Here is a 13,693-nt window from a genome sequence, read left to right on the forward strand (position 1 = left end):
ATCAACGGCACGTATATTAACTTTATTAATTGTGTCATTGAAAGGCTCACTTTCTTGGCCTTCTTTCTGATAAAGTTGTTAATTATGGAGTCAAAATTCACAGTGCGAAACAAGATTTTAGGGCATTTATCTCTATAGGCCATTTACCTCACGTGTAGGACAATATCCTCATACCTGAAGTGCCTAATAGGAAGTTATCGTCATGGTTAAAAGGCTTGTAATTATTGTCTGGCTTTGATTTTTTTAATACAAATTAATAACTTTTTGGTAATTACTACTGCCTTATTTAAAATATTATTTTTTAGATATTTTATATTATATATATATATTTATTTATACATGTTTTTTACTTAAGACATTTGCGAAACTTGTTTCTCTTATAACATTATCAATTGAAAATAAATCGTTTCTGTCGTGGTGTAAGTAATGTTCTATTACGTACTTTTAGTGTGATGATCTTGCACTACAGAGATAATAAACACATGAGAATGACGTCTGTGCTTCTTAGGCTTAATTACTTTCAGTTGTCAGTTGTCGTTTTTACCAACATGTCAGTCTGTCTTGAGCAACAGTGAAACGCAACTAATTTTTAATCAGCTTTAACGTTCTAAATGTGAGTGTTTCCCTTTTTCAAACTGTTTAAAAAATCGTGTAAGGCTATATATCAGTTTAAAAAGAATAATACCTGAGTAAGTTTATATTAACTCTTTTAACTTTAATATGTTAGTCACTGATTAACTAAATATTTTTATCCTTTTTGAGGACCCTCTTCCGGGCCGTGGACTCTAGAGAAATGTCTCCAGTCTCCCTGCCCTCTCTCTATAAATATAGTAAAAATGTTATCTTTATTCAAATAAGCCGTCCGCTAGTACAGCGGTGAGTCTAGTCTACGGATTTACAACGCTAAAATCAGGGGTTCGATTCTCCTCGGTGGGCACAGCAGATAGCGCGATGTAGCTTTGCAAAAAGAAAACACAAACACAAATTATTCAGGTAAAACCTACAGTACAACCAGTACACAAAAATGACGTCACGTATATTCAGTTAACAAAACTGACCGTAATTAAGCTGTCCCACACTTTAATGACATCGTGTAAACATTATCTGAAACTTTTCACTACCATAAAACTTTGTTTCATATGTTTTTTCTTTTTTGTCCTAAATTTATGACAAAATGAGGTATCGTTATTTATATGCAAAAACGGCTCGTTTGGGTTGAGAAAATATTTATATAGAAGAGTGAACCTGACGATGACCGAAGAAGGTCGAAACGTTGTTCGCTCTTCTACGTAAAATTTTCTCAACCCAAACGAGCCGTTCTATATATCTCAACAAGTGGGTTTCTCGACATCACTGAGGTATCGTTATGTTTATAACACGCAACATTCAGGCCTCTAACACTAAAATACTTTGTCATATCACTGTAACTTTGCCTTTGTAATGTGTTTGCTTTGTCTATCGTTAGGCACATAGCTGCACAATAGGCTATTTCCTCTGCGCCCAACACAGGTATCAAAACCGATTTATAACGTTATAAGTTCGCATACTTTCAGCTGTATTACTGGGGGTTAGGGGTGGCTATTGTAAGGTCTGTGATTTTGTGCGTAGACTGAAGGTCAGGTATTCATCACTGACTGTCGATCTGCGGATATATACATATGTATAAACAATTAAAATAAAGAAACCTCCATATAGGTGGCGTCTATAAAATTATCAAGTTACACTCACAACTGATGGTACTGGAAAAAAAAAAGAAAAAGTGAGATTTGGAGAGCTGTGAGAAAGTTAAAATAAATTATGTATATCAGGGTTATACAATAGCATATGACAAAAATACGATAATAAGTTGTGATATTTTAATTCACCCATAGAATTTTTGTTTTCCATTTAACGATCGTAGCCCGTTGAATTACACCATCATTACAAACAACTTTCACATTTATGTTTATTTATTATGTTATTTATGACATAATATATCTTTCTTACCGCTAGGGTTTCATTGAAAAGATGTGAATCTATACTTCTAACTTATCAATTTACACGATAAAAAATGTATACTAAAAACATTATTATGATATTTTAAAACACCTTCTGTAGTTGAATAAAAACCGTGACTTTGTCAATTACAGTCAAATACCAATATTCACCAGACACAACAACCATTTGGGTGGAAGTAAATAGAAACAAAATCCCAAACAGTTTCAAGTAGATTATAAATCCTTTCTAATAATAGAGCCGGGCATGGTCTATTAGTTAGCGTGTTGAACTGTAAATCCGAGGATCCAGGAGCTTCTGTCCTAATACAGCATAATAAGAGTGACTTTCGAATACCACTACTTTAATAGTGTGGCCGAAAGGTTGGAAATAGGTGTTGTTAACTAGCTACAATCCCTCCAATTATTTTACAGTTAGTGCAGGTACGTTTTGTGTAACTTGCGTAAATATCCAAAACAAACAGAATTTCATAACAATGAGAAAACCTGACTTCAAATGAAATTATTTCACAAGTTTCAACGTAAACAGGTTTTAGTTTGGAAGCTCCGGTTCAGCCATGGTTTAAGTAAACGTATTATTCGATACTAAATATAAAAGAAACAACGCGTGTAATTTTGTCCACTGACTTGGTCAGAGTATGTGCAACAGAGAATGAAAATAATAAAAAAAAAGCTGTGTTTTACCCAGACGCCATGTGTACTGGTATTTGATGCATAGAATTCATTGAAAACCAAATATCTAAATGACAATATCCATGATCGTCAGTGCACGTGCAACCTGGGCTCTTAAAGGAATATAGTACACCTCAATATTAATTTACTAAACCATTTCGTGAACATGGGAATACATTTTATTTTTAAGAGAAATTAAGTATCAAGTAAAAATATCTTTAAGTACCATTTGTTATACTGGTTAGTGTCAGTAGCATAGCAATGGATAATGCAACTGGGATCATTCATAAGTGACATTTCATATTTTGAATATTTGAACTAAAGTAATTAAACTATTTTCAAACTAAACATTTTAAATGGGGTGGAGAAAAAAAATCGTTTTACTACTGGATGTTGTTACTGAGGCATGGTCGGTAGGAAAAAAATTGTCAAAATCCACAACAACTCTACCACTAATGTTTTCACTCATACAATATCATAATAATTATTAGCTTTATTATTCATGATTTCCCATGGTGAGTCAAAGGGTATGTGTGTTTTCTTATAGAAATTCACATTGAGCTATCTGCTGTGTTCACTGAGGAGAATTGAATCTCTGACTTTAGAGTTGTAAATCTGAAGACTTACAGCTGCCTCACTAGGGGATAAGGCAAAGGGAAGTTTATGATTATTTGTAGTTGAAAGAGTGAAGATAACCCAATCTACAGCATCATATTTAACCCTAAAACAACAACACAACTATTAAATATCTTTTGCATTAAAAATTGATCATTTATTATTTCCAAATTAAAATATCAAAGAAAATCCTTTTCTCTAAAAACAATAATAGAAGTGCAAGAACTACTTTTTATCAACAAAACTTTGAAGGGTAAAAATACGTAATGAGATTCAAAAAAAAAAAAAGTAAAAATATAATATAATATAATAAAATATTATAATAATATATAATATATGTGGTTTTGGAAGAACGTTAGACAAAGTGAACATAATAGTTTTAGAAACTTTAACAGAATGCAACTGTCTGTTGAGAGAAAATGAAAACGTTTTGGCTTCTCTACCAATTTCTTCATGACAGCCTTATGAAGACCTCAGTATAGAAGCCAAAACATTGTTTCCTATTCCTTAAGAAGGCAGTTGCAGTCCATTAAAGTTATTTAACGCAAAAATATTGCATGTTTAAAATATCTTTGCATTATTTTGTAAGATAAATAATGAATTATTCAGAATGTTATTGCTTCTTCAATCAATTTAAGATTAAACTTTGATTAAATAAATTTTATATAGAGTTCTGTATTGTAAAAATAACAGATTCACAAAAAGATTAGAACAAAGCACGTGTCTCTATTGGTATTATAAACTCATGGAAGGGGAGGTAGCTTTTCACAGTTCTCACCGATCGAGTAGGAGGTGACAACTTCTTCTTCTGAAAAAGGTAATGAGAAACATTAGTAAATGTTGTTTTAGAAACTGAGAACCAATTTCACTCAGTGAGTCTGTGCCACACACAAGAAGTCTTATGAACTAACAAGTATAGTTTTATTATCTCAGTTTAAAAATAAAATGAACAAGTTAAAATAAAATCATCACTGAAGTAAATTGATGTGATCGATATTTAGAACAGAGTTCCTCGTTAAACTTTGTACTAGTAAAATTATAAAAATAGTTATATCAGACTATATCCCATCAAGTAACAATACAGTTTTAAAATACAGAAATGAACATAACTTTCTCATACCTTGTTCATAATAATCATACAACCGGATGGTTGCTGGTTTTGTTTCTTGGACCTCAATATCTTGCTCAAGCCAGAAGTTAAAGCATTGCTTCTGGTCTGTAAGCTGTAAAATAAACACATTAACAAAAGAAGTCAGCTAATGTATGATTATACTGTTCAGGATATAACCTGATACTAATAAATAGAAAATTAAATTTAGATCTTTAATATATAAAAATCATGACAGCCAATAAGGTACATATTTGTAGTCTACTTTAATATCTCAAAAAACAAAGTCTCACTGAAATAATTTTGAATCAAAGTTGTTAACAAGAACTTAAAGTTGTTTCAGTTTACAAAATAATAAATTGTTAAGAGACAAAATATATCCGTTATTAACTTATTGCATCTGGCACACTCTTCCACAACACATCCTAAAACCTATTATACATCAGATTTAAAGGCTGATTTTGTTTTTCCCCTCAAACTAAACTAATATCATTAGAATGCAGTGGTAGATTTAGGTGGGTAGCTAGCCACTCCCCTTGTTACTTCTTGTATTGACAAATATTTAACTCACTAAGCCAAAGAATGTTTGTACTAATTCAATACAAGTTTACCTCTGAAAAGTACAAGTTTAGTTTATTTTCTTCCACCTCATAACGACGTAGATTCAGTTCTTCTCTATTCAAAATCTAAATCAGAAAAACCACACAAAAAATATAAATTGACACTTATTAGTGCTCTGCACAAACATTACTGAAGTCAGTAAGGGAATAAATTTTTTTTTTTAAACAGATTTAAAACAAGTACATATTACAAATTAACAGAGAAAATATATTTTCTTTCTGTTGTTTAGGAAAAAGCTGCAGAAAGAACAATTTGTGCCATGCCCACCAAAGTTTCAAAATCTAAAGTTTAACATCATAAGTTTAGAAGCTTTCTCCTGAATCACTGGGAAGTAAAAACACACTATAAATAGAATCAGAAATACACTATTAGTGTTATTTCGTTGTTATTATGTAAACTCTTACACATAATAAAAAATCTCAAATGTAATAGTAGGCAAGTTTTGTAAATTAATGTTAGTATAAATTTTAAGAACAAAAATTCCTTTCTCTGAAGAAATTAAAATCACTTATTGTTGTACATAGAACTAAAAAATAAAAAAAACTGCTGATAATCAGTTACTTTCTTAAAATTCAAAATGTCCTAGGTTAAACATAACTTACATTTTTAATGCTTGTTTCATCGGGTATCCATCCAGAAACCATCTTTAGCTCTAGTACGGCCATATTTGAAACACCACCTTTACCATCATACCTGAAAGAAGTAATGTTACTGATTAACGGTAAATTATTTTCCAAAAAATAGACTTGCAAATTAGTAGATCATGCTATGTATTAGCATTTCCTTTACAAGTTACACCTAACGATTACTTTATGTAGTTCTTAAAACATAGGCAGCCCCCAGTAGCACAGTGCTATGTCTGCAAACCTATAACACAAGAAACTGAGTTTTGATACCCATTATATGTAGAACACAGACAGCCCATAGTCTAACTTTGTGGTTAACTACAAACAAATAAAAATCAAAATGCAGTTAAAGTTTGATATTTACTTCATTTTTGTCTTCAGTTGGAAATACCAGAAATATTTTCAAAATTATTGTATTATTTCTCCAATTTATGCAAAAACATCATTATGGTAAAAGTTTAACAGTATGTTACAAGGACTTTTATAAAATTTATTTTAAATTTTTAAAGTTTTAAAATTTAATTTAATTTTTTTAGTATTTATATCTACTCTATAGGTGCAAACGTTTTTCAATAACCTTTTCATACTTTTTAAGCAATGTCTATATTATGCTATTAACAACTATTAGATGAAAATATTTTATCAAATTATTTCTCAAAAGACAACTTTTTCACATATTCCAATGAATCTTGAATACAAGTCATTTGATTAGCAGAATTTGTTTGTATTGAATTTGTCATGCAGTCCTCTTCACATTAGTTTTAACAATGATATATTTGATATTATAAACACAAATATATCAGATCATCCCATAAGTAATATCCAAAAATTTAATACAGAAAGTGCATCATCATTTCTGTCTTTGTAGAAGGCTTTAACGACTAAAATATGTTGTAGGACGTGTATAAAAATGTCCAGACAAATAAAAGAAACTATCCCAACAACACTTTTTCAGATCATTAATTAAATAAACTATTATGAAGATAGATCTGTCTGAGAAGCACATCAGACATATAATGTTTTATGAGTTTTAAAAAAGCAATAGTGCAGCAGAAACTACATGAAACATTCAAGGTGTTTATGGTGCAGAATCTCTCAATGAAAGAAAATGTTGAAGGTGGTTTCAGAAGTTCAGATCAGGTGAGTACAGATTAAGTGATGTGCCACATTCAGGTCATCCTGTTGAGTTTAACGATGACTTGCAGCTGGTTGCACTTGAAGATTGTGCTGTAACAGTTGAAGAACTAGCACAGATGCTCAATTCAACCCATTCAACAGTTCATCATCGTCTGCAACAGCTTGGAAAAGAGTCAAAACTTGGAAAATAGGTCCCCCATAATTTGATATAAGCCAATCTAAGAGCAAGAGTGGACATTTGCACTTCTCTGAAGATGAAAAATGGATATTATAAAAATGTTAAACACAGCAGACAATGACTCAATGCAGGCAAACTGGCTAAAGCACAGCTCAAAATGGATCTCCACCCATGAAAGTCTTGTTAACCGTTTGGTGGGATATTGTTGGTGTGATCCAATTTGAGTTGTTGCCACTTAATGTAACGATTACATCAGAATTCTCTTGTCAACAGTTAGAGCGCTTGCATGTTACACTGCAAGAAAAGAGGCCTGCTTTGATCAGTTGTAAAGGTGTTGTGTTACACCAGAATAAAGCACGGCCCCATACAGCAAGGATCACATCTGTAAAGACTGAAGAGCTAGACTGGGAAAAACTTGCACATCCTCCTTATTCTCCAGACCTGCCTCATCTGATTATCATCTAGTTTGCAGAACGATGTTGATGCAAAAAAGCTTGGAACACATGAAGATGTCAAAACTACCCTCTCTACATTATTTTCCTCCAAACCAAGAATTTTATAGAAGTGACATTCAGAAGGTTGTGAATCATTGGCAGGAAGTAATTAATAATATCTGAACAAACATTATTGATTAAATAACTTTAAAAGCGTTTGAAATCGTTTCTCTTTTTCTGAACCTAAAATCAGACATTATTTAAGAGATGACCTGATAGTTTCCTTACATTACCACTTAGTGTGTGTGTGTGTGTAAACAGAGAGAGAGAGAGAGAGAGAGAGATGTGCTACACATTGTTTGAGTATCCTATAAACCATCACTGCATCGATCTATTACAGTACTTCACATAAAAATGATTTTACTGCAGTGACGAGTTTTTGTATCTGCAGTCACATCAGACATTTGTTTAAAACCTGTGTATTATACATATTTAGAAGAAAGTTGTATAAGTTCATTAAAAACATTACAGCACAGTTATGAGTCAGCTCCAGTCCTACAATATAAAAATTCGATAAAATACGCCGAGATAAAAACACTTTTATGAGTACATGCTCATTTACTCCAATATTTAAGTGGAGTTACTGAAGTCAAAACAAGACAAAATGATTACATACTTTGCACAGATATCAATGCGGGCATAAATACAGTCACGGAAAAGGCCCCTCTTTGTAGTAATATCCAGATGAAATCCTTTTACTGGAGGTGGTGTGTTAACGTTATAACGAAGAGATGTCTAGAAAACATTAAAATTTATAGCAATTATGTCACTATGCTAGGAAAGTGGATGAATTTTTATTTCTAGTGCAGTATCAGAACACTGATGTTATGTACATAGCATATCCATAATAATTTAATTTTAAAAAAAATTCACATCCCCTCCTACCCAAAATATAACCTAATAAACAAACAACCTAAAAGCTAGTATAGAATATATAAGAAAATGATATTTCGCTTATAAGAGGTACTCACTTGTACAAGACCACAGCCACTTCCCGTAGCCTCAAAATCCACTGGACTGGGGACAGTTGGCAAACGGAAAGTCTGCATCAAGATACTGTTATCTTTTGTAAGCATGAATTTCTTTTCAAATCCACTACTTTTAACTCCTATTTCCAAGTTTAATTCATCTTTGTAAATAATTGCAGCAAACTTTGACATAGCTTGTAAAGCAATAACAGTATCCTGAAATACGAAAATCCAGTTAAGCAGATTAAGACAAAATGTTTTGATATGATAACGAGAAAGAAGTAACTGTTTCTTAATACTTTTATCATACTTTAAAAGAATCTATGAAAACAAATATTTTCAGGAAATACTTTCAAATAAATTTCATGAAGCTGTCATTATTACAGCACGTTTTCTACTAGTGAAACTTACAAAAATTTCTTTGAATAACCTTGAGTTATTATTTAAAAACTGTATTATTGAATATTTAGGTAAACCTAAAGATAATAAAATAATAAAGTTTGTATAACTTAAACAAGAATTAAATAGTTTTACTTATTTCTGGATGCAAGCCACAAACCATTGGCATTGTCCTTTTCATGTGCAACATTTAAGCCATGCTATCTTGCAGGAGTCGTGTATCAGATCATTAAATTCTAGTCAGACGAAACTTCACACAGACATAATTTTAATTAACAAAACTATGTATGAAATAAACAATAAAGAAAATATTTGCACTTATAATAGTTTACACAGATTATTTAAACATGAGCATTCAACGTATGATGTGGATTTATGAAATGAAATGGAGAAACTCATAAAAATGGAGAATAAAACCTGTACTAAACAAAAAAAAAAAATCAGCTAAAAGTTGTTTATAGTGGTCTATAAAATGAGACTAAGTTAAATTGTTGCAAAATAAGTCAAATATAAAGTTGTAACAAAGGTAAATTTGCTGAATTATGCAGAAACATCTGTATATGTTCACAGAGTGATAATTAAGCTGATGGTTTTCAATGAAGTGTGCATTCATAATCAAACTTAAATACATGAAGAAAGCTATCCCATTTTTTCAGGAAATTGCACGTGGGTCGAGCATTGTTTGAAATAATTTGCAAAAACTAAAAAGACTAAATCTGAATTGGTTAAACTCAGTTGTTACCTGAAGACAATATAGCATACTTGTTGCCTTAAAACATTTGGCGAAACGAAAAACAGATCAGGTGATACTGAATGTGAAAGCAGATATGGAATCTAGACTTTTTGAACAAAAGCCTTTCTAACAACATAAAACTTGTAGTGTTTGATAAAGAAACTTGCAACAAAAGATCCAGACAGACAAATGCAAATATATTATATATATTATTATTATAATTATATTATGGTACTGTTACTTTCTAAGCTTTTAGAGTCACATGGTATAACATGGTTGTCTCTTGATACCAATGAAATCACCATCTGCAAGATTAGTATAACATGAACAGTGACTTCAGAAAGTTATAAATGCAAATTCATTAGATATCAAACTTAATATTTTATCTTAGAGAAAATTGAAGAACACACAGTCATTAATATAAAAACATATTTCACCACATAAAAATTAAAACATTGTAAATATTCAGCTGAAACTGGAAAATATCCATGTAACATTAACCAACCTGAGTTGAATAAAAACCACCTCGATAGTTTTGTTGTTTCGCCAACCAACGAATAATAGGAGTGGCTTTAGCCATGTTAGAAGCACCTCCATGCTGTAAAAGTGTTAGAACAGCATAACCAGCGACCTCTACACCAATAGAATTTCCCCAGTAATAACGACCACCAGATGGTGATTTCCAGAAGGTTTTACCACCTAAAACAAAAATAAAAGAACAATATTATTTATGATATGTGGTTTACAATCACTTGAGATGTACCATAGAATTTAATAAAACCTTACACACAGATGTATAAATCAAGCAAATCTGCGTAATAAAACATGACCAGTTCAAAACTAACCTTCGGTAATTGCTCTCTCAAACAGTTTTGTTAGGTAATCCTTTGCTGATGGATGGTCTGCAAGTGAAGTTGCATATGCAAATAGGGCAAGGGAATAGGTACTTGGATTAGACAATGCATTGAGACATCTTATGCCTTGATCAATAACAGTGTCGTTTTTGTAACCCGCTTCCAAAAGGGAAATTAATACATAGGCAGTTAGAGGTGCTGGAGTTTCGTCATTGGAGCTTATTCCACCCTTGAAATAAGAGTAATTATAAACAGTGAAATGAGATTTCAATATGATTTCACAGTAATATATATTTACATAATTTCATGTGAAACAATATGCAACATAACAACTTTACTAACTTCAAAACAAAGTGGAATAATTTCTTATTATAAACAATCTCATGAAACTGAATGATTACAATTTATTAAATGGATAAATTGGTACTTTTGAATTTATTGTGATATTATTTTAAGAGTAACAATATAGTGAATTTACTAAATACATTTTAAAAAAGTACCTGCAAAGCTTTGTTGAAAAGCTTTCCAACTTTTCTGAAACAACCATTAGATCGCTGTCTATTCAAAATCCAGTCTTCAGTTTTGTCGAGGTTTTTTTTATCAATCAGGATGAAACGTTCAGCTTGGGAAAATGAGCGGTACACAAAAGCAGTCAAAAACAGGTTTCCCTCTTTGTCACGATCTCCAAATGCACTGTATGATCCATCTGGGTGGCGATATTTCTGTTGTCGAGCATATCCTGCAATGATTTTGGCAATACTTTGAAGAAATACATTTACAACAATTAAATACATATAACCCACTTTCGTATATCTGTTTTTAATATTAATTTTATTTACTAAACATAAATATTTTAGACACAATTTTGACTGAAAATGAAGTGTCATGATATAGTAAACACTGAATAACAGTAATTACTAAATAACTACAGAATCTTAAAGATATGATTTTAATAAACGATAAATAAACACAGGATATTATTTGTAAGTATTTTAATTTTTTTTCTGTAATTTCTCCATCTAGTTTTTTTTAATTGATTATACTTTCCATTTCAATTAACTGACTTCATTCAATATTGATCAGTAGATTTTTGTCACAAATTTAATAGTTGTTTTGGAGAAAACAGAAATGACATAAATAACATATTAGATCATATGGATATAAAATGTAAAGTTTATAGAATGTGTGTGTTTACTGTATTAACCAGAGTACAGAACAAAGTGCTGTAATAATATTTTCTATGCTTTTCAATTCGCTATGTAAAACGAGAATTAAAAATTTGATATTAATGCATTTACAATTAAATACGATTTAGCTCTAAATAAGAAAACGTAGAAACTCACCTTTCCTCATGTTGTTCAGGGCCTTTTCTTTTATTGAATCAGTTATACTTTCAGTTGCTGTTAGGTAGTCTAACACAAATATGTTAGGAACAAATTTGACCATGTTTTGTTCACCACAACCAGTTGGCAATCGCACAAGATGATCAATATTTTTAATGGCTGGTCCCATGAGGTCTCCTGAAAATACAGTGAAAATATTGTGACCCATTTACTTACCTAACCAAGTTTTAATAATTTAGTGACATAATAAATGAAGTTTATAAATAAGACCAGTCCAAGTTCAGTTTAAGTTATTCTTGTTGATACTTAAAGTTCGTTCAAACCTTAAACTACCAAACAGCATTCAAGCAGAATTTGGTCTGAACTTCATATTCATTAATGATCTGATGCTTTCATTTCTCATGGAGTTGAAAATTTTTTTACAGTTCTGCTGGCAAAATATTCACTAGTATTTTAATTAATTTAGTGTGTTTCAGTGAAATAGTGTTTGATGTGTACTATATAGAATTGAAAAATAATTTTGGAAGCTTATTTATGAACACTGATGAAAAAACAAACAACTAAGAACAAGTAAAATTTAAATAACAGTTCTTTTTTTAATGTTTTTCTATGAAGTAAAAGATTAGCAAACTAGAATATTCTCCATTCTGAAAATAGGCAATATGAGGCAACAGAAACAGAGTAGGTTTAACCCTTAACTGTGGATAAAGCAGAATAACATTTTAAGTTTTAATTATTGTTTAGTGTAATTATAAATCATTATTTACCAAGAAATTTAAATGTATTAAGACTTTTTTTTCATATAATAACAGTGATTATGATTTTACAGAGTAGGGTTTGAATTCGTAAAACAATGACAATATAAATGTTTTACAAAAAAAAGAAATTTTAATATTCTATATAAATATACCTTGTGTACATTCACAGTTGTTTTATTTTTTTACCTGTTACAGATACATATCCTCTAGCAGAGCCCTCTACTAAATCATCGGGTAAGAGAAGATCTGAAGTAGCAGTAAACTTTCCATTTTGATCTAATGAAAATACAAAAGGAAAATCTGTCATAAATAAAACAAATTATTAGTAATATTTTTTTTTTGTAAATTTTCTATTTCTCAAACCAAAAATTTATATTATAACTTGCAGAAACTTCTAAGTGTGCAGCTAATCTTAATGGAGAATGCTTAATTATGACTTTTGTTCAACAATAATATAAATTTACAATTCTTAATATTTTTTAAATAATTACAAAATTAAACATTTCTCAAGAATACTTATTTTAAAACCAAAGATAACAAACACACTTTTTTCTTTTTTACAAAAACCTATTAGGTAATTTAACTAATTTTAAGTAGTTTTGGTGTTGAATAAACAAGAACAAATTCTTGTTTATAATCTCTGTTAAAAATGTGTTACTTCAAAATAGCACCACATTCATAGTATGAAGTAATCTCATGAAGACAATATAAAATTTAAATTTATTTATTGATTTATTTTAATGCTTAATGGAACTCAATAAAAACTATGTCTAAGATCACTAAAAAAGTTCAGACATAAGTACTGTATAAATAAAACAATTTGACTGATAAAATTAGAAACCAATAATAAAAGATGGTTTTGGTTTGTTTGGAATTTCACAGAATACTACACCAGGGCTATCTGTGAAAGCCATCCCTAATGTAGCAGTGAAAGACTAGAACTAGTCATCACCATCCACTGCCAACACTATTTTGCTATGAATAGCATGATTGATCATAATATTATAATGTCCCAACAGTTGAAAGAGTGAGTATGTTTGGTGGGATGGAGATTCAAACCCACTACTCTCACATAGTGAGCTGAGTGTTATCACCACCTGGCCATGATGTGCTGTAAAATATGGAAATTACAAAAGATATTAACAAACTTTAAATAAAAAACATTGGCTCAGTTCTTTATGATTGTCTTACAT

At 30.6% G+C, this 13,693-nt stretch overlaps 1 protein-coding gene across 3 annotated transcripts in view; it reads right to left on the reverse strand.

The window, feature by feature from the left end:
* Positions 1-3,415: 3,415 nt before the first annotated feature.
* The window catches only part of LOC143231787 (murinoglobulin-2-like), a 51,593-nt gene continuing 41,315 nt past the window's right edge, over positions 3,416-13,693 (reverse strand). For all 3 annotated transcript variants that reach the window (XM_076466438.1, XM_076466437.1, XM_076466435.1), the window contains exons 22-32: positions 12,687-12,776; positions 11,743-11,919; positions 10,900-11,138; positions 10,391-10,628; positions 10,051-10,244; positions 8,417-8,629; positions 8,062-8,180; positions 5,613-5,703; positions 5,001-5,075; positions 4,402-4,504; positions 3,416-4,089 (exon numbers count right to left, since the gene is read on the reverse strand). In XM_076466438.1, the coding sequence (XP_076322553.1) occupies positions 4,025-4,089; positions 4,402-4,504; positions 5,001-5,075; positions 5,613-5,703; positions 8,062-8,180; positions 8,417-8,629; positions 10,051-10,244; positions 10,391-10,628; positions 10,900-11,138; positions 11,743-11,919; positions 12,687-12,776 (1,604 nt within the window). In that variant the 3' untranslated portion in view covers positions 3,416-4,024. The remainder of the gene's footprint in view (positions 4,090-4,401; positions 4,505-5,000; positions 5,076-5,612; positions 5,704-8,061; positions 8,181-8,416; positions 8,630-10,050; positions 10,245-10,390; positions 10,629-10,899; positions 11,139-11,742; positions 11,920-12,686; positions 12,777-13,693) is intronic.

The sequence above is a fragment of the Tachypleus tridentatus genome, chromosome 11 (genome assembly GCF_004210375.1).
Source record: "Tachypleus tridentatus isolate NWPU-2018 chromosome 11, ASM421037v1, whole genome shotgun sequence".
Taxonomy (NCBI): Eukaryota; Metazoa; Arthropoda; class Merostomata; order Xiphosura; family Limulidae; genus Tachypleus; species Tachypleus tridentatus.